Below are 20,542 nucleotides of genomic sequence, written 5' to 3'. Positions count from 1 at the left end.
GCTAGTCAGGCTTATGTGGAGATAGCTTCCAGGATCCGTTGAGGCACCACCTTTATGGAGAGGGACCACTGTTGCTGTACGCCACTCTTTGGGCACATATCCTGTAGTAAGGCTGAGACTGAACAGTAGTTTTATGTTTGGGTTTAGCTCTTCTTGGAGTTCATGTAGGACACAGCCCGGGACACCGTCTGGTCCCATTGATGCTGTGTTTTTTGCTTTGGAGAGGGCGGCTCTTACCTGAGCATCTGAGATGTCAGGGGGGGGGGGCAGCACTCTGCTGGGATAGATATTTGCCCTTTTGGTGGGGAGAAGTTTGCGCTGAACCTGTCAGCTAGGATGTTGGCAATGTCTGTGGGTTCAGTGTATTTTTTGTCATTTTGGACTAATTATGGGCATATCTGGGAATTACCACCCAGGTTCCTAACATAACTAAAGAAAGCCTTGTGATTATCCTTAGTGTCCTGTGCAATTTTTCTCTCGAAGCTGGCCTTAGACAATTTTATGAGTGCCCGTAGTTTTTTGCTAATACTGATCAGTGATGCCTTCCCTTTTTGGGATTTTGCTCTATCATTTAGTAGCTTCCTCCTTCTATTGTATAGTTTGTTTATGGCTAGGGTCCACCAGACAGGACGTCTGCCTTTGGAGGATTGGGTCTTGATTTTATTTGGGATCGCATGATCCATGCATTCCTGAAGGTATTCATAGAATGCATTTATAAAGGATTCTGCGGTCTGGGCCGTATTTTACACAGGCCTGGGGGCTTTGAAGGATTCCACCTCGGTTTTGAGGAGTGTGAAATTTGCTTTAGAGAAGTTTTTCACTGTGGTTTTCTGGGCAGGGGGTGGGGTCGGGATGTGAATATCCAGTGAGATTAGTTTATGGTCTGATCTTACCAGTGTGGGATACACTTCTGGTCTGGAGCATAGAGTCCCCATGTTGGTGATGATCAGGTCCAGTATGTTTTTCCCTCTTGTGGGAGTGGTAACAAGTTGTTCCATAGCATTTGAGTTTATAAATTCTAGGAACCTTTGGGCTAGGGTGTTGGAGCTAGAGTAATGCTTCCCAGTCTATGTTTGGGTAGTTGAAGTCGCCCAATATAATGGTGTTTGGAGAGACCTTCATATTTTCCAGTGTTCTCAGAAAGGTAGAGTGGGGTTCCTGGGTTTGGGAGGGTGGTCTGTAGCAGGCTATAAACTGGAAGGCAGTTTTACCCACTGTTAGTTGCACATGGATAGTCTCTGATGCTTCGTGCTTTGCCACCAACCTGGAGGTGTGGGTATCTTTGATGAATATCGATACTCCCCCTCCTTTTGTGGTTCGGTCCAAGTTTTGGGGCCGAAAAGCATAGTATGAGGTATAACCTGGTAGTGCTGGGGTGCTCTTGGGAGCCCTGAATCAGGTTTCTGTTACTGCACAGATATCGATGTTCTCCATGCTAAGGAGAGTTTCGAGTACGTGCATCTTGAGGTTTAGACTTCTGGCGTTGAGTAGCATTACTCTTAGTTTCTTATCCCTTGTGATACCTATGGAGGTGGGTTTGTCTTTTAAGCTTTGCCTAAAAAAGGCACTATGGGGGTAGCAAGAGCCTTTGCCAATATCCGAAAGCCCAGGGTTGACAGGTGCAAGCCATCCCTAGCGAAGCATCGTGGCTTGTCGAGCATATCATCCCAAGCTGACAGGCATTGGATCCCCTTTGAATGACACCAGTACTTAAGCCAATTGTTGAAATTGATCATCTTGTCTTCATATTGTGGCATCATTCTTGGTGAGGGTAAGATGCTAGTCAAGGTCAGGGTCATACCGGCCTGGGCTACATGCTCAGAGAGCTCCTTTATGTCTCTTTTCATGTAGTCCAGGGAGGTACGTCTCAGGTCATTCACACCAGCATGGATAATAACAGATTCATATTTGTACTTGCCTTGGAGTGACCTGAGTGCTTGTGTTATGTGGTGGATCCTAGCACCCGACAGGCTGCTCACCGTGACCCTCTCCTTGTTCAGTCTGGTGAGCAGGATGTCAGTGTGCCTGACGATAGAGTCACCTATTACAAGTGTATCAGGTGTGTTGTTTAGTCTTAAGGGCTGTGACTGTTCGGCACACTGGCTTTGTGAGATATGTGTTGCACGTGTTTTGTTTTGGGGTAGCGGTTGCTTGTGTATCGATTTTCCTTGCATGCTACCCAGTAAAGTTCTCAGTTGTTTTTATGTGCAATGACTATACTGTAAACAGGTGCTCCTGTTTTCTTTCTTTTTCTTTTTTTCCCTCCTTTCATCTCTCTTTTTCCTTGTTCAGTTTTGTGAGATGTGGGCACTGCAATGTAAAAAAAAAAAAAAAAAAAAAAAAAAATGACAAAAGAAAAATAAATGTGCTTTTTCTGCATTCTTCCATAGATGAATGACTAGATTAAGGTACCCAGCTTGATCTAGTAACAACTTTTAAGAGAAGAGAAAACAAGTAAATAAAAAAGAAGAATATTGAATATTACATTTTTTTTCTAGCAAATAAATGTATGCTTAGTAGCAATTCTGTATCTGGTCCTCATGTCTCCATGGATATAATCCGATAAAGAGAAAGTGGCTGCCATCTGATAAAGAGAATGATAAACAGAAATTGGCTAGAAGATAATGTTCTCTGTAAACATTCAGGTGTTTTCCCAGCTGGAAGAACTATAAAGATAAGAAAAAAACAGACAGCACATAGTAGAATTACAGGCTGCACCATGAGTCTTAGCATGTATTACCTTTCTTTTAGGTTAACTCGTCAGTGAGTGTGGCTGTCAGTTTCAGACATTTGTTCCTATTAGGAGGGTAAAACTTCAATATTTGAAGATGTACATAGTTGTGTGTTAGTATCAATGATTATGTATTGGGGGTATTTTTTTTTCTTTGAGGGTTTTCAATAAAACAAAAAGTTCTATAAGGATTACGTATTGGGGGTATTTTTTTTCTTTGAGGGTTTTCAATAAAACAAAAAGTTCTATAAGATGTGACATAGGCTGAAACAGTTAAGACCAGAAAACAACTCACTTCAACCTACCAAACAGTGTATGCATGTTACACAAAAGCTGTAACTAGACATTTAACAAAAAAGCTGCTGTACATAAAAAGTTATTATTTCCACCTTTTAATACAATGATGCTTTCAGTAATGTCTTTAAATGTCAAGAGATCCACAGATAAATACAAAAAAGAAAGAGTAGTGAACTATATTATAAAATGTACAGTGCAAATAGATATGCTACAGAAGACGCACATGGAAAGAACTGAACATATGAATTTGATAAAGAAAGATTTCCAGGATGCTTTTTCAGCATAATACCAGAGAAAAAACAAAAACAGGAGTACTTGTATTAACTGCAAGAGGAGCTCCAATACTGATAGAAGAGGATAAAAAAGATAATAGTAGATTTCTAGTACTATGGGGGTACTGACAAGGTAGGAGAATTACACACTGGCATGTATTTAAATTCCTCCTAAAACTGCTACAATGGAGTTTAAGAAAATTCTGGGAGAAATAATTAGCTTTCAGCAAGAAATATTACTTAATAGGTGGGGAGGGGAATTTGATTTGCAGCACTGAAGATGTGTCTGGAAGCCCAGAAGGAAATGTATAACAAAGGAGGGTAGACTTACGAAGAAATTTATGAAAATAACTGGCATGGAAGATGCGACTTCAGTACTAGGAGTTTGGAGGGAATTTACATATTATTCCCCAAGATACAAAAACTGGGCTAGACAGAATTTACATTTCACAGGAACATTTGCATTTAATTGAAGGTCCTGATAAGTACCCTATAACTATTTCAGATCATGCACCAATAACTAAAAAAACTGAAAAAATTAAATAAATCCAAAAGGCAACCACAGTGTTCTACCACGACCACAAACAATAAAATAAAACACTGCATGCAGCAATTATCACCAGCCAACCTTGAAGAAATCTGGTTATTCACAATGTTACAATGATTGAGCGTTTTCATCCCCATGTAACAGGGACTTCAGAATCAAAGCAGACAGCAGCCAGCTTGTTTAAATAATAAAGTAGTAGTGACATCACACAATTGTATAAAAGTCTTTAAAGGTACCATTCCATATACCAAAATATATGTCCAATGCTTAAAATATAACCAGTATAAAAACTATAAGAGCAATGTGCTTTATAAAAATGTCAAAGTTTAAAAAATAATTTTATATGATAATTTCCAAAGACACAGCCAAAAATAAGTGCATAAACACAATATTCTTAAGGGATGGCCTTTCTGATTAATATGGATTTGAGAGAAATCATTTTGTTTAATCCTGGTGTTTGTGTGGCTTGCAGTCATATTTGCCATTTAATCTCTCTTTCCTCAATATAACCTCTGTAATCTCCCCCCTGGGGTTTGGTATAACTCACTCTATTATGACAGAAGAAAAATTAATAAAACAGGTACATGTTGTGGAATGTTTATATAATGCAGTGTTTGTGTTTTTCATGGAAATTTGATACTCGTGTTCATACATCCTTGTCCCTTAACAGTCTCTCAGTTTTTCCAATATAATAAACTGGGCAGGAGTTACAAATAGCAAGATAAATAACCCAGTTGTCTGACAACTGCCTCTGACAAAACACACCTTAGACTTTAACGAATTCTCCATAATTAGTGTCTTTTTGTAATAGATATATTTTCATTGCCCGATTTACCTAAATTCCAACTTTGTGGGGTTTATTCTCAGCTTTTCTTAAGGTTTATACCGGTTTTAAACAAGAGTGGGCTTAACACCAACTGTTGATCACAATGTGGGATTACTTATCAAAACAGCCCAATTATTTTCTATAACTTTCCTAACTTGGCGAGCCCTTCCCTAGTAAGGAATAACCATAGCTCTCTCAAAGTTTTTTTCTTCCACTAAGACATCTCTTTCTTGTACTGGACTACCGAGTAGAGGCTTATATTTTTCCCCATTCATTTTTAACATATTCCACAGTCTCATCAACTAGTTTAGCAGGGTAACTTCTCTCATAAAATATCTCAGCTACTGTATAAGCTCGCTCTCAATATCACCTACCATTGATGTCACTGGGGCAACTCACACAAGTTGCCCTTTGACAATACGTTTCTTTTGGTGGTGCCGGTGGCTACTAGAATACTGTAAGTAAGAATTGCTGAACGTGGGTTTTCTATATACATTGGATTCAGACCCATTATCAATCTTCTGAATACAAGTATCCAAGTAATATATACCCTGGGGGCTACTAGTGTAAGTGAATCTCAAAAAACTGGTTGTTTTACGCAAAATCAATTAATTCCTTGATTTTAGCCTCTGTAACTGTCCACAGAATAAGGATGTCATCCAAAACCCAAACGAAAAATGTTCTTTAGTAAGAACTGTATCTAAATAATTGTAAATATGGCACCCTTTATAAGTGTCAACAACCCCTTCACATTGTATTTCTCTGTCTATAATGCTATCATTCATCTCCATTTGTTATGTCCCTCTACTCTCACTGAGATGTTACTTGCTCTGCTTCTTCCTCTAAACGTACATCCCATTTCTGATGAATTTGAAAACAAATATTGTTGTTCCTAGGTCTATAACCATAAACCTGCCATTTGCATAAAAAAGTGTTTCTCAGAATAATTCAGTGTTTTTCTTTCATTATTATTAGACCCCCATCTTCCTTGATATCATTTGTTTCAATGGATATGCCCCGTTTGCCTTGTAATCTGATAAATCTCTTTGAATTTTCTTACATTTTTTTTTTCAAAAAGCTTATCACATTTATTTCCTACCACTTTAATTTGCTTAATGTATAAATTCTCAAGTCGGGGGAATAACAAGTCTTCCTTAATATCATTATTCAATTTCTCTACCTCAGTAAGTAGTTGACATAACTTAGCATCATTACATTTAATAATTTTTTCAACAAGTTCTAAACCATGCTTGTTAAACATTTAAAAAAACTCAGCATATAAAACATCATTATACTCAATTCCAAAGGGAAACTTATAAACCCCGAGTCCCTTAGGTACAATTTTTTATGCAAACATTCTGAAAGACAGGCATTTTCCATTTGAATAGTTTTAACTATATGCAGTTTACTTTCAAATAAATAAATAAATCAACTCTTTCAGTGTCCCATTTTTTTTGCCAGGCATTTTTTGTTGCACTTAAACCTTCATTGGTATGGTTATCATTAAATGAAAATGGTTTGTTTAACAAATATTCAAAATCTGCTTCATAGCACAATTAGACTGTCCCTTGTCAAGCATAGTATTAACTAAACAGACATTATCCCTGTTATTTGCAGAATTACAGTCATTAACCTCACTAAAAACACGAGTAGTACCGGAGTGTCTTGGCCTTGCACCAGTCCTCTGTGCCTCGCTGACATCATACTGATAAAATGGAAAAAAAAAAGGAGACACTGGTGCTTTCTCACCTATCTGATGAGAACAGAGGTACTCCACAGGGCTCAGGTGGAGTCAAGTATCCCACCTGTGACCCAAAGGGTGACCGGACTAACCAGAAACATAATATAAAGGACAAGTCCAGATAAAAATCACTTTAGCTGGCAGATCCAAGAGTCTCTCTCTTTCTTTCCGATACCCTCCCTGTGGGAGGAATAAAGGCATCTTGTTGAAGTTTCCAGTAGTTTATTCAGTTAAGCAGGGAGATGTATGAGTGTTTTGCTACTAATTCTATCTGTTGAAAAGACAGCAATTTAAGGAATGGTTAGTAGAAATTACTCAGGAGCTATTGCAGAAGACAAAAGTGAGATAAAATGTAAGTGTAGTTTAAAAATAGGGTGGTAATAAAAGAAAGGGAGATATGGTTAAGAAGTAACAAGAATTATTTAGGGGGACTGACAAATGTTCAAGTATTGCACAATAGGGGGCATCTCACAGAACAAGAAGAGGAACAACTGCAGAATACTACACAGAAAATGAGGGATCACCTTAATAATATGCATGAGTTTAGAAAGACTGCTGTTAAGCAACTGTTTTTTTTTTTTGATAACTCTACAGCACAAAAACTTTTAGCACAACTCAGGCAACAGAAAGTACAAAGGGCTTATGCAAAGCTTATGGAGCCTATGACAAGGACGGTAACAAGAGATCCTGTAGAGATATTAGAAATATTTCAGAAATTCTATGAAAGTATGTATAAAGCAGAGAAATATGGAAATCAAAAAAAGGTACAAATGGAAAGGTTTATGGAAGAATTAAAAATGCCAAGGTTAGAGGCAGATGAAGTTCAATTACTAACAGTCAGGATAGGAGGAGAGGAGATAAAAAATGGTGTGATGTATAACCAATCTACAGGAAAGTCCCCAGGAATACATAGCATTCCAGTGCGAGTTTGGAAACTAAAGAGAAAAAATGGATAAAGGTCTGTAAGGTTTTGTTTAACAGTATTTTGAGAGGAAGAGAAGTATAGACATTTTGGGAGAAAATGGTGGTAGCTGTAATACCTAAAGAGGGTAAAGATCCATCAGATACAGCTTCATACAGGCCCATTTCAACCATGATTATAAAGTGTTCATGTCTACAATGGCTACAGAAATGGCAAAAGTGATGCCAACATTGATAGTCATGGATAACTGTTCTACTGTGGAGGGGAGGCAAACATTAGACATCAACAGAACACTGATGATCTAGAGGGAAGCAGCCTGTAAGAAAATACCAATGTTTTTGTTGGGTCTTGATGCAGGGAAAGCATTTGACAGTGTAAGGTAGAATTTTATGAGCAGCGCAATGGAAGCATTTGCATGATAAAATTATAAGATTAATTAGGAGGATATATGAAGGACAGGAGACGACATTAAAGTGGGTGGGGGCCTCTCTGATAATTTCTGCTTCAGCACAGGAGCCAGGCAGAGGTGTCCTCTTTCCCCTTTGTTATTGGATTGTATTTAGAACCATTGTCAAAAAAAAATAAGGAATTCAAAAATTCAAGGGTATAATTGGTATGGTAGTCAACAAAAGCTGGCTCTATTTGTAGACGATTTAACTTTATACCTGACAAAACCAGAAAAGGACATTACAGTGTTGTGGAACATTTTGAGATTAATCTTTTGGGATACAAAATTAATGAAGATAAAACAAAGGCAATAGCTGTAAATTATGTACCACACACAAATTGGTTCATCAATATCCATATTTAAGGGGACATGACAAAATTAAGTATTTAGGAGTTTGGATTAAAAATTATTCAGTGTGACAGCTGAGGAAATGTGGGAAGAGACTAAACAAAAGAGAATACAAAAACTGAAAAACTAGATTTGGACAGTAAGATACAAGCAGTTAATATGTTTTTAGTCCCTTTAGTCTTATATAAAGGTCACGCATATTTTTTTTATCAACCAGAGAAGTTGTGGATAGCAATAAATATAGAACTGAAGGATTTTATCAGCTAAAGGAAGATGACAAAACTCAAATGAAATAAACTGATTCTTCCAATTGAACAAGGCACATTGGGATTACCGGATTTGAAGGGGTATTTCAGAGCTACACAGTTAAGGCTCCTATACATAGCACAAGCAGAAACCTACAATCTGAAGTGGAAAGGGATGATAATGAAACAGGGGAACCTCAAGAAACAAGGAGAGACTGGGATTTTGGATGCAGATCTTTAAGGAGAATAACAATAATCAGAATATTACATTCATAAAGTAGCAGAAAGAACCAAGCCAACATTGGAATGGAGGAAGGAGATTCTGCCAATTGGGATGACAGACAATAGGCAAGAGGGGGGCTGGAATTTTTTTGGAGAAAACTAGCAAAGGAACCAAGGTATTGGGAGCAAATAATTAGCGAGGAAAAGCTAACTGAAAAGGAAGACGTGAAGAATTTATTGCAGGTTAGAAATTACTTTCTCCATCAAGGATTGACAGAGTACAGACAAAGAGAAAGAAATAAGGGGGGGGGTCCTAAATGAAAGACAAGCACTGGTAGAATTCGTAGTAGAATCTAGAATAGAAGCAGAGTTTTAAAAAGGAATACTTATTAGACCATATAAAATATTGCATGATATCCTTTGATTAATTCTTATAGTTGTTAGAAAGGACTGGGAAGAGATTGGAAAGCAATTAAAGAAATAATGGGAGAGAAATGCATGTCTCGCAAATATGCAACAAAATCTGCAAGATTTAGGATTTTTGCTTGGAAATGTTTACACAGATATTTGTATACCCCAAGCAGACTCCAGAGAATTTTTCTTTAGGCAGAGCAAATGCTGGAGGTGTGATGGGGAAGAAACAGGTCATTGTGAACATATTTTCTGTGAGTGTAATGAGTTGGCAGACTTTAAACTACTCTGTCTGAGATAATGGGTGAGCAAATTGGTGTAACTAGGGGAAATTAATTTTCTGAGCTATGATACAGAATCACAATTGGCTACACATAGTAAGGCCTTGCTAAGTCTAATTACGGTGGCTCCCAAAAAAGAAATTACTAAAAAATGGAAATCAAAGTCTAAACCAACTGTACTAGAAGTAGAAATATAGTAACAGAGATAAAACAATTGGAACTGGGATCTTTAAAAAAGGGTAGGAGCAAATTACATAGTAAAATGGGAATTGTGGGAACAACACATACAGGGGAGGAATGAGGTTTAAAAGAAGGCACAACTTATGTAATGTTTGACTGACAATGACTAGATAAGATTATAAGTGATGTACAATGTTTGCAACTAGGACAATGTCAATATGGTTTGTGATGTAAAATACTTGCAGCTGGCATGATGTCAATATGGTTTGCTTTGTTTTCATTTATATAACTGTATGATTGCCTATGTCATAAGTGATAATTTAATGGCTTCACCCATTGGAAGCTACAGTGGAAACTTCCAGAGCTCCTTTGGTGGGAATGAATTAAGAGAAAGGAGAAAAGGAACAATTTATGTAATGCTGGTTTGATTATATTGTATAGTACAATACATCGGATGTATGTTTGTAAATGTGATCTTGCTAACATGGTTTGATTACTTTTATATAAATATAAGTTTGCATATGTCACAAATGATAATGCAATAATTTTTTTAAAGGAATGTGTTATGGAAGTTTAAGATATGTGGGAAAAGACTAAATAAAGGATAATGAAAAAAAAAACTGTGAAGCAGAACGCTCTTAATTAGGGATATGTGTAATTTGCTGCCATTGACTTATGTTGATGTAGCACCCCAACCCCATATAAAAATGACAAAAAGGGGGGGGGTTGGTAATAATGATAATGATAGTAAGATACAAGCAGTGAAATGCGTTTAGTCCCTTTAGTTTTAAATAAAGCTCAGGCATATTTTTAACAACTAGATAAGAACTCATGCTTAAGCAGTAAAGAGTTGAAGGAATTTATTTGGGAGGGGAAGGAGGAAAGAATTAAGTAGGATAAGTTGATTCTCCCCACAGAACAAAGTGGATTAAGATTACCTGATCTGAAGTAATATTTCACAGCTACACAGTTAAGGCGCATATATGCAACTCAAACAGAAGTTAATAAACCAAAATGGAAAATAGTTGTAATTAAAAGGGAAGAGTTCTCTAAATAAGAGGAGAGTATGATTTTACATGCAAGCCCTTAAGGAAAATAACAATAATACAGAATATATTCATAATGTACAGAAAAGAATTCTAAAAACTAAGCCAAGACAGGAATATGGAAAAGGAGATTTTAGCAAGAGAGATAACTGCAAGCAGTGGTATAGAAAATACAGGAGGGGGGGGGGGGTCTAAAATTTATTGGAGAAAAGTAGCAAAAGGAACCAAGGTATCAGGAGCAAATAACTAGAAAGCAAAAGGTAACAGGAGTGGTATGAGGCCAAGAAGTAGTCTGACTGCAGGTTACGGGTTGCCTTCCCTACCAGAGACTGAAAGAATAGGAAAAGGGAACAGGATAAGGGGATAGGGGAGTGCTAATTGAAAAACCAGCACTGGGTACTTTTTTTAGTTTAATCTGCGGTTTTACAACATATAATTAGTAGGGCATATGAAATACTGCAAAAAATCAATTAGAAAATATTGGGAAAAAAAGACTGGAATGGCAATTTATAAGGGATCAGTGGGGAAAAACATCTATATTGCTCCCAAGTACACAACATCCAGAAAGTTTAGGATTTTAGCATTTAAGTGTATGTATATGTATTTTATACCCCAATCAGACTTCAGAGATGCTTTCTTCAAGTAGCTAGCAAATGCTGGAGGTGTGAAAGAAAGAGAGGGGTTATTTGGAATATAGCATTTGGAAATTTAAAGAGTTGGCAGATTTAAAAAAAAAAATAACTCCTACAGAATACTTAGTCAGAAATATTGGGAGAGCAAATGGTTGTAACAAATGAAATTGTTTTTTTTTTTCTAAACACATTTATTAAAGTTGTTGTTGTATTGCGTCTTTCGGCTTTTCCCGGTTAGGGGTCACCACAGCAGAACTCCGGTCCGCTAATGATTGGCAGTAGATTTTTATGTGCCGAGTTGCCGGCCCTGACACACAACCTTCAACGAAGGTACGCCCATTCACGCATGTCTCCACACAGAAGACGCTCTAGCTGAGAATCAAACAGGACGTCTTACTGTGAGGCGACAACGCTACTGCAGCACCACCACCGCAGTTACTCCTAATGTAACAGTACATATAGGAAAAAAGAAGTTATGTACTCACCATAACATTCTATGTGAGTTGTTCATCTCGCCTTCATTCCTACAGATGGGCTCAGAGCCGATCCTCGGCTCTGAGCCGGCCCACCAAAAAGCTCGAGGTCCCCAGACAGCTCGAGGCCAAGTCCCTATCCCACGATGCACAACGAGCCACCTCAGATCTCGTTTGCTGCCTCTAGCAATACCATATGCCATTGTATAATTTTTTTAATGGAAAACCATAAAAAGCCAGAGCAAACTAGTATCTTGGTCCTCGAAAAACCCTGGAGGGAGTAGAAGAGTGGGAAATAAGAATAAAGGCGAAATGAGTAACTCACATAGAATGTTACGGTGAGTACATAAATTCTTTAGGTGAAGTTGTTCTATCTCACCGTTCATTCTTACAGATGGGTAGCGTCCTGAGCACATCTTTCTCAGGTGGCTCACAGGTGTACATTTTTCAGGACAGCAGAACCAAAGGAGGCCTTGCCCCTGGAGGCCCTATCAACTTTGTAATGAGTGATAAAAGTATGAAGTCTTGACCAAGTGGCAGTTGCACAAATATTGTCTATAGGAAGCCTAGCAGAAAAAGCAGACATTAAAGTCATAAATTGAATATAATGATGTAGGTACAAATACAATAACAGAAATGAAAAACCATAGCAATCACTTTTCTTGCATTATACAGTTATACTTTCTTAATGGTTATCATTCAGCTCCAACATTATATAAATTGCCCAAATCCTACCTTCCCTTAAACCTCACTCATCATCCAATTACTTTTCTGCATGCATTGTTCACACAAATTCCATTTATTTCTATGTAGTTTGCACCTTCCTTTTCTAAATAACCCACCTTTGGGTCTTTTACCTCCTTTAAAATACTCAGTACTTCAATTACGGTTGGTTTAGATTTTGATTTCCATTTTCTAGTAATTATATTTTGGGAGCTAGTAGCATTAGACTTGGTAAGGACTTACCATGTATTATTTGCAACTCAGATCCCACATGCCAGCTCAAAAGAATCCTTTCCATAATCACAACTATTTGCTCCACCAATATTGCTGAAAAGTACTTTGTAGGGAATTTTTAAAATCTGCCAACTCATTACATTCCTAATTCTTCAAGTGCATGAAGTATAACCATTCTTTACATCAAAGTTATTTCATCCTGCCTGATAAATATTGCATAATGTATTTTCGATAAAAATACAGCCCATGTTCTCTATTCCGCATTTGATTACGTATTAGCAACAGAATTTTCATACTGACATGTTTATATCTGTGCACCTCTTGGGTCTGCCTGAAAATATTACTCAGAAAAGTTCATTTACCCGACTATAAAATCACCAAATAAATGACTGTGCACTGGACCATCAAACAGATAAGTTTAGGTTAGAGTCCTATGGCCTCAAGCTTTTATCCCCTCTGTACATCTTTTCCTAGTTCATTTCCCCTTTTCCCCCTTTTCTCTAAAATAATCTAGGACAGATATATTCTACCTATATCTCCCAAATTACCTTTACTTCCTACCATCATCTTCTCAACTATTAGCTCAGCCTAAACAGTTGTTCTACAAACTGCTGACTAAACATACTTGACTGACATGCCACTGGCTTAGTATAAACTATAAACCTATACAACATTGACAAATAATTTAACAAAATGTGATTGCAAGTAAACTACTACTGTGAACCAGGAAAATACCAGTTCTGGATTAACAAACATAATATTTCCCATCAATAATTTTATGGTGCTGGAAGAAGGAATGCATAATACATGTTCATTTTGTGCATTACAATAAGTAATATTATATGACTAAATCTACTCTGTCATTCAGTCATAAGTTATGCTTGTTGTTTACGGTCCTTACTCTGTACCTCAAATTATGGATGTAAATAACTAATTTGGTCACAGTCCATTTATATAGTGATTTTTTTTACCAATTCTTTTATCTTACGGTTATCTACAAACAAAAGAGTGGTGAACCACATTAAGTACTCCACCAGAAAACACTGAACTGTAATACAAAGCAGAGATTAACAATAAGTACTCCTCCAGAAAACAATTTAATTGTAATATAAAAGAGAGAGTAAAGAATGCAAAAGACAGATATGTGCAAGGGTAACCAAAGTATGGGAAGTGGCAACTACTTGAATGGTTAGCTACAAAAATCAGGAGAACATGGCACTCACTGCAATACTGTCCGAATAACATTGCTGTGTGTTAAACCCTTCCTCGCAGATAACTTAAGCAATACTGCATTACTTTTCTGCACTAACTTCATTTTCAAATCACCATGCCACTAACTAAAATTCACACCACATCTGTGACCTGAAACTTGACTGCTATGTGTCCCAACTACTTTTCCACTGGTTAATTTCATAGTATATTAAATATTTATAGATGTACCAATATTGCTGCAATGTGATGCTGGAACAATGCATGCATTTTTATTCCAGTGATACTGGTTGTGGTGATTTACTTTAAAGCAAGCTGTTACAACTATAACAAAAACAAGTCCCACCAGGCCATGACCAGCCAACTGGGGAAATAAGTGCATACATAAATCTGGTTTCACATACTACAAATGCCTCTAAAGCACACTTCAAAAAAAAATAATCACAAAGTTTAATCTCAGTTTATAGCTAATGATCAACGGTTATCTTACAGATTAGTACCTCGCAGGATGCGCAGTAGCAAATCCCGCCCCGACACGCCCCCGGGCCGGGCTACTCAATATTAACATGAGTATAATCCTCATTACGCGATATGCGCCATATGTTTTAAATAAATAATTGCTGTAAAGTGAAGCAAACAAGTAGTAAACACATGCCATTCTGTATTTTCGAGCGTTGCATTACCGCTAAAATAAAATATTTACGAACCCTACAGTATTAAAGAAACAGTCTATGTTTACAAACTGCCAAGCGTTGATATTACCGCTAAAATGAAACACTACACTACATTTCTGAAATAAAGCTGTCAGTACATTTCTGAAATAAAGCTACCGAACAAAAACAGTATTGTGTATGGTGTCACACATATGCCTTGTAACACCTATAATGCCGATAATGATGAGCAACTGTAAAATGTGATGGTTTCACACATGCAGTTTAACACATAACATGCAAACTGAGCAACTGTTAAGTAACCTATTCAACTATTAATGGCAACAATCGCCCCTATTGTCCTGCACTACCTATAAATTCACTGAAATTCATTTCTATTAACTTTACCTTACCTTTACCTTGCTGTACGGCCATTGCATTGCTACTTCGTGACTTTCAAAAAATGAATAGGATGAACGACTCATACCTGCGCTGCATCACCTCCTTGCCCAGATCCGCAATTACATTCCTGCAGTCTGTAGGAATTGTGCCAAAGGAAAAACGCTGCCATCTCTGTGGGTCTCGTTCATCTTTGGTTCGGCATCGTGCTTCGTTCTCCTGGAGATGCACAGGAAGGAAATGTAGAAGCAGAGCTGGAATGCTCTGTGGAACTTTTTTCCATCACAACCGGCTGCCTCTCGATACCCTCCTTAAAGTCATGTACTGGTGGTGTAGGAAGCTCCCAATCTGTAGGCTAGCTGAACACTTAACAGTATCCATGACAACTTTGGTGGACTGGTATCAGTTTCTCCGAGATGTCTGCAGCTGGACACTTCTGCAGGATCCCCTTCTACTCGGTGGTCCAGGTGTTCAAGTCCAAATAGATGAATGCCTCCTTGTCAAGGCTAAATACAATCGCGGCCGAGTGTTAGGCAAAATGGACCGTTGGGTCTTTGGAATCTATGACTGTTCTACTAAATGTGGCTACCTGACATTTGTTGACCGAAGGGATGCGGCTACTTTACTCCCGATTATTAGGAAACATGTGTTACCTGGTTCGGTGATTGTATCAGATGAATGGGCTGCATATAGGGGAATTTCCGCGCTGTAGGCAATGCAGTATACACACCTTACTGTAAAGCACAGTAAAAATTTTGCAGACCCTACCATAGGTGCACTCACTAACGCAGTGGAGGGGATGTGGTCGCGTTGCAAGAAGCAGCTGAAGCAAATGAACGGGACACTAAGGCATATGGTGGACAGCCACCTGGATGAATTTGTTTGGCGTGAAAAGTATGGAAGACAAAGCAAAGACTTGTTTATGTGCCTCCTAGAACATATAAGACAGTACCAGGAGGCATACCAGGAAGAGCTGGGTGTCCATAGTTATGGCCAATAAACGCTGCATATGTAGGTACTTTACTTGTGAATGCCGTGCCCTTTGAAATCTATGTTTTTTTTTGGTAGATATATTTTTTGTCATTTTCCTGTGTTTTAAATGTCGCCTGCTTTACCTTTTGCTTTGTATGAATAAAGTCGATTGCACATATGATACGCTGTCTCATGGTGTATTTCTTTAATAGCTTGAAGAGGGTTGGTCTACAAGAAAGCACTGTATATGTACTTCATCTTATAAAGCTGGTTTTGTGTTAAATTGAAAACAGCTTACTTGCTTTTACTGCAAGAAAGCACTGCATATGTACTTCATCTTATAAAGCTGTTTTTGTGTTAAATTGAAAATAGCTTACTTGCTTTTACTGTTAAGTTTACAATAGCGATGCAGAATCCTTAGTCGGGACACAACATTCCTACAAACCGCTCTTGCGGCAAGTAAAGTCGCGGCACTAAATACTCGCTTTTACTGTTAAGATGCAGAATCCTTCTTTTGTGTAACAGAATTCACATTTGAAATAGCTGTCGCGGGCATGTCGATGCTGGCACTGACAACTACACTTGTCAGTCAAAACTGCCAATCATGCCAGACACGCCCAAAGCTGCGCAGTACCACCCGCAAGGTACTAATCTGTAAGATAACCAACAGCTTTATAAGATGAAGTACATATGCAGTGCTTTCTTGCAGTAAAAGCAAGTAAGCTATTTTCAATTTAACACAAAGCCAGCTTTATAAGATGAAGTACATATACAGTGCTTTCTTGTAGACCAACCCTCTTCAAGCTTTTAAAGAAATACACCATGAAACAGCGTATCATATGCGCAATCGACTTTATTCATACAAAGCAAAAGGTAAAGCAGGCGGCATTTAAAACACAGGAAAATGACAAAAAATATATCTACCAAAAAAAAAAAACCCATAGATTTCAAAGGGCATGGCATTCACAAGTAAAGTACCTTCATATGCAGCGTTTATTGGCCATAACTACGGACACCCAGCTCTTCCTGGTGCGCCTCCTGGTACTGTCTTATATGTTCCAGGAGGCACATAAACAAGTCTTCGCTTTGTCTTCCATACTTTTCACGCCAAACAAATTCATCCAGGTGGCTGTCCACCAAATGCCTTAGTGTCCCGTTCATTTGCTTCAGCTGCTTCTTGCAACGCGACCACATCCCCTCCACTGCGTTAGTGTGTGCACCTGTGGTAGGGTCTGCAAAATTTTTACTGTGATTTACAGTAAGGCGTGTATACTGCATTGCCAACAGCGCGGAAATTCCCCTATATGCAGCCCATTCGTCCGATACAATCACCGAACCAGATAACACGTGTTTCCTAATAATCGGGAGTAAAGTAGCCGCGTCCCTTCGGTCAACAAATGTCAGGTAGCCACATTTAGTAGAATAGTCATAGATTCCAAAGACCCAACGGTCCATTTTGCCTAACACTCGGCCGCGATTGTATTTAGCCTTGACAAGGAGGCATTCGTCTATTTGGACTTGAACACCTGAACCACCGAGTAGAAGGGGATCCTGCAGAAGTGTCCAGCTGCAGACATCTCGGAGAAACTGATACCAGTCCACCAAAGCTGTCATGGATACTGTTAAGTGTTCAGCTAGCCTACAGATTGGGAGCTTCATACACCACCAGTACATGACTTTAAGGAGGGTATCGAGAGGCAGCCGGCTGTGATGGAAAAAAGTTCCACAGAGCATTCAAGCTCTGCTTCTACATTTCCTTCCTGTGCATCTCCAGGAGAACGAAGCACGATGCCGAACCAAAGACGAATGAGACCCACAGAGATGGCAGCGTTTTTCCTTTGGCACAATTCCTACAGACTGCAGGAATGTAATTGCGGATCTGGGCAAGGAGGTGATGCAGCGCAGGTATGAGTCGTCCATCCTATTCATTTTTTGAAAGTCACGAAGTAGCAATGCAATGGCCATACAGCAAGGTAAAGGTAAGGTAATGTTAATAGAAATTAACTTCAGTGAATTTATAGGTAGTGCAGGACAATAGGGGCGATTATTGCCATTAATAGTTGAATAGGTTACTTAACAGTTGCTCGGTTTGCATGTTAGGTGTTACACTGCATGTGTGAAACCATCACATTTTACAGTTGCTCATCATTATCGGCATTATAGGTGTTACAAGACATATGTGTGACACCATACACAATACTGTTTTTGTTCGGTAGCTTTATTTCAGAAATGTACTGACAGCTTTATTTCAGAATAGTAGTGTAGAGTGTTTCATTTTAGCGGTAATATCAACGCTTGGGAGTTTGTAAACATGGACCGTTTCTTTAATACTGTAGGGTTCGTAAATATTTTATTTTAGCTGTAATGCAACGCTCGAAAATACAGAATGGCATGTGTTTACTACTTGTTTGCTTCACTTTACAGTAATTACTTATTTAAAACATAAGGAGCATATCGCGTAATGAGGATTATACTCATGTTAACATTGCGTAGCCCGGCCCGGGTGCATGTCGGAGCGGGATTTGCTACTGCGCATCCTGCGAGGTACTAATCTGTAAGATAACCGTTAATCATTAGCTGTAAACTGAGATTAAACTTTGTGATTTTTTTTTTTTTTTGAAGTGTGCTTTAGAGGCATTTGTAGTATGTGAAACCAGATTTATGTATGCACTTATTTCCCCAGTTGGCTGGTCATGGCCTGGTGGGACTTGTTTTTGTTATAGTTGTCACAGCTTGCTTTAAAGTAAATCACCACAACCAGTATCACTGGAATAAAAATGCATGCATTGTTCCAGCATCACATTGCAGCAATATTGGTACATCTATAAATATTTAATATACTATGAAATTAACCAGTGGAAAAGTAGTTGGACACATAGCAGTCAAGTTTCAGGTCACAGATGTGGTGTGAATTTTAGTTAGTGGTATAGTGATTTGAAAATGAAGTTAGTGCAGAAAAGTAATGCAGTATTGCTTAAGTTATCTGCGAGAAAGGGTTTAACACACAGCAATGTTATTCGGACAGTATTGCAGTGAGTGCCATGTTCTCCTGATTTTTGTAGCTAACCATTCAAGTAGTTGCCACTTCCCATACTTTGGTTACCCTTGCACATATCTGTCTTTTGCATTCTTTACTCTCTCTTTTATATTACAATTAAATTGTTTTCTGGAGGAGTACTTATTGTTAATCTCTGCCTTGTATTACAGTTCAGTGTTTTCTGGTGGAGTACTTAATGTGGTTCACCACTCTTTTGTTTGTAGATAACTGTAAGATAAAAGAATTGGTAAAAAAATCACCATATAAATGGAATGTGACCAAATTAGTTATTTACATCCATAATTCGGGGTACAGATTAAGGACCGTAAACAACAAGCATAATTTATGACTTAATGACAGTAGATTTAGTCATATAATATTACTTATTGTAATGCACAAAATGAACATGTAACCCTAATCTGTAAGATAACCTGATTAACAAACACATATTTCAGTGCTCATGGTTGTATTTCAGTGTCCAACCTAAAAAGACGCATGCAGGTTTTCTACCTAAAAAGAAATCACATTGTGTCACTAAAAACTGCTAGCATGCGTCATTTAATTTGTTAATTGGGTTGATATAACTTTACCTTTTCAGTCACGAACAAAGTGGCTGTACACATACATTCGGACTACAATCACAAATACTATTTGTGGACAGATAGTTTATGAGCAATGCATATATAAAAATAACATGATAAACGTAAAGCCTGTTTACATGAAGTGTGTACAGTCAGATCAGAATGGGTACACTTTCGATGTGGACGCAAGATCATGACTACCTTCTATGTTACTGCATTTGCTCCCAAGTTACTTACCAGCACAACCCTGACAGGCTCCCCTCACACGGCAGACAGATATTATTCTTCGTTGCGCTAATGAACTAACATGGTTAGACAGCCCAGGCAATGCAGTTCGCAGCAAATACCGAGCCATGCTTAATAACCTTAATCCACAAACGTTCACATTCAAGCAGGAAGCCAACGAGGGGGCCTCCTGTACTGGTCTATCCTCCCGGCGCTAGTTAAACGTCATTCGTTAGCTTCATTACTGTTTTTCTGAGGTGTTGTTACTCTTCACGTGTTAGGTTTACTATGCTTCGAATAAGTGGTACGTCGATAGAGTATTTAATTCAGGTTAGTATGAATTAAGGTAGGTTTAATAATTTAAATTAGAGTCTTTGTCATTCTTGGGCAGCATAGGTCATTGTTTGAGCTGTCGGATTAAAACACGTGCAATAAATTGCATCTTAGGCTGGGGTGGAACTGTGTTTCGGCAGTCCATCGTGCAAAGACACACAATGTTGAGGTTTGGGAGACATCGTTATAGAATTCTTATTCTTTGAAAATATATAGTAACATAATACCATTTTATAGAAACTGCTAAACGAACAGTGCTAGTATTTAAAAGAAATGTTATGTCCCTGATTTCACTTTTAACGCCAACTCCGGTTATTACATTGGCTTTGTTCTTGATGCAGTAGCTGATACAGACCAGCTATATGGGGGGGCTATCGCTACCTATAAACAGTCAGCAGTTATTCTGTACTAGACAGTCTCACATCTTGGTAGTCTCATCCCTTACTTTCTATTAAAGTTCTGTATGTTTACAAATATACATATGCAGCTATGAGCACTGAATTAAAGAAAGCAAACACATTTCACACAGACATTAAAGGCATAAGCAGATTTTATAA

The 20,542-nt window shown here is 38.1% G+C and overlaps 1 protein-coding gene across 1 annotated transcript in view; it reads right to left on the bottom strand.

Moving 5' to 3' along the window:
• Positions 1 to 19,991, bottom strand: part of TRAP1 (TNF receptor associated protein 1) — a 950,501-nt gene extending 930,510 nt beyond the window's left edge. Inside the window, exon 1 of the mRNA XM_044089342.1 lies at positions 19,665 to 19,991. Within this exon, the coding sequence (XP_043945277.1) occupies positions 19,665 to 19,782 (118 nt within the window). The 5' untranslated portion in view covers positions 19,783 to 19,991. The remainder of the gene's footprint in view (positions 1 to 19,664) is intronic.
• Positions 19,992 to 20,542: the final 551 nt, after the last annotated feature.

The sequence above is a fragment of the Protopterus annectens genome, chromosome 12.part0 (assembly GCF_019279795.1).
Source record: "Protopterus annectens isolate FY-2018-M chromosome 12.part0, PAN1.0, whole genome shotgun sequence".
NCBI lineage: Eukaryota > Metazoa > Chordata > Ceratodontiformes > Protopteridae > Protopterus > Protopterus annectens.
The sequence above is the reverse complement of the archived record's forward strand: the minus strand, read 5'-3'. Positions and strand labels throughout refer to the sequence as shown.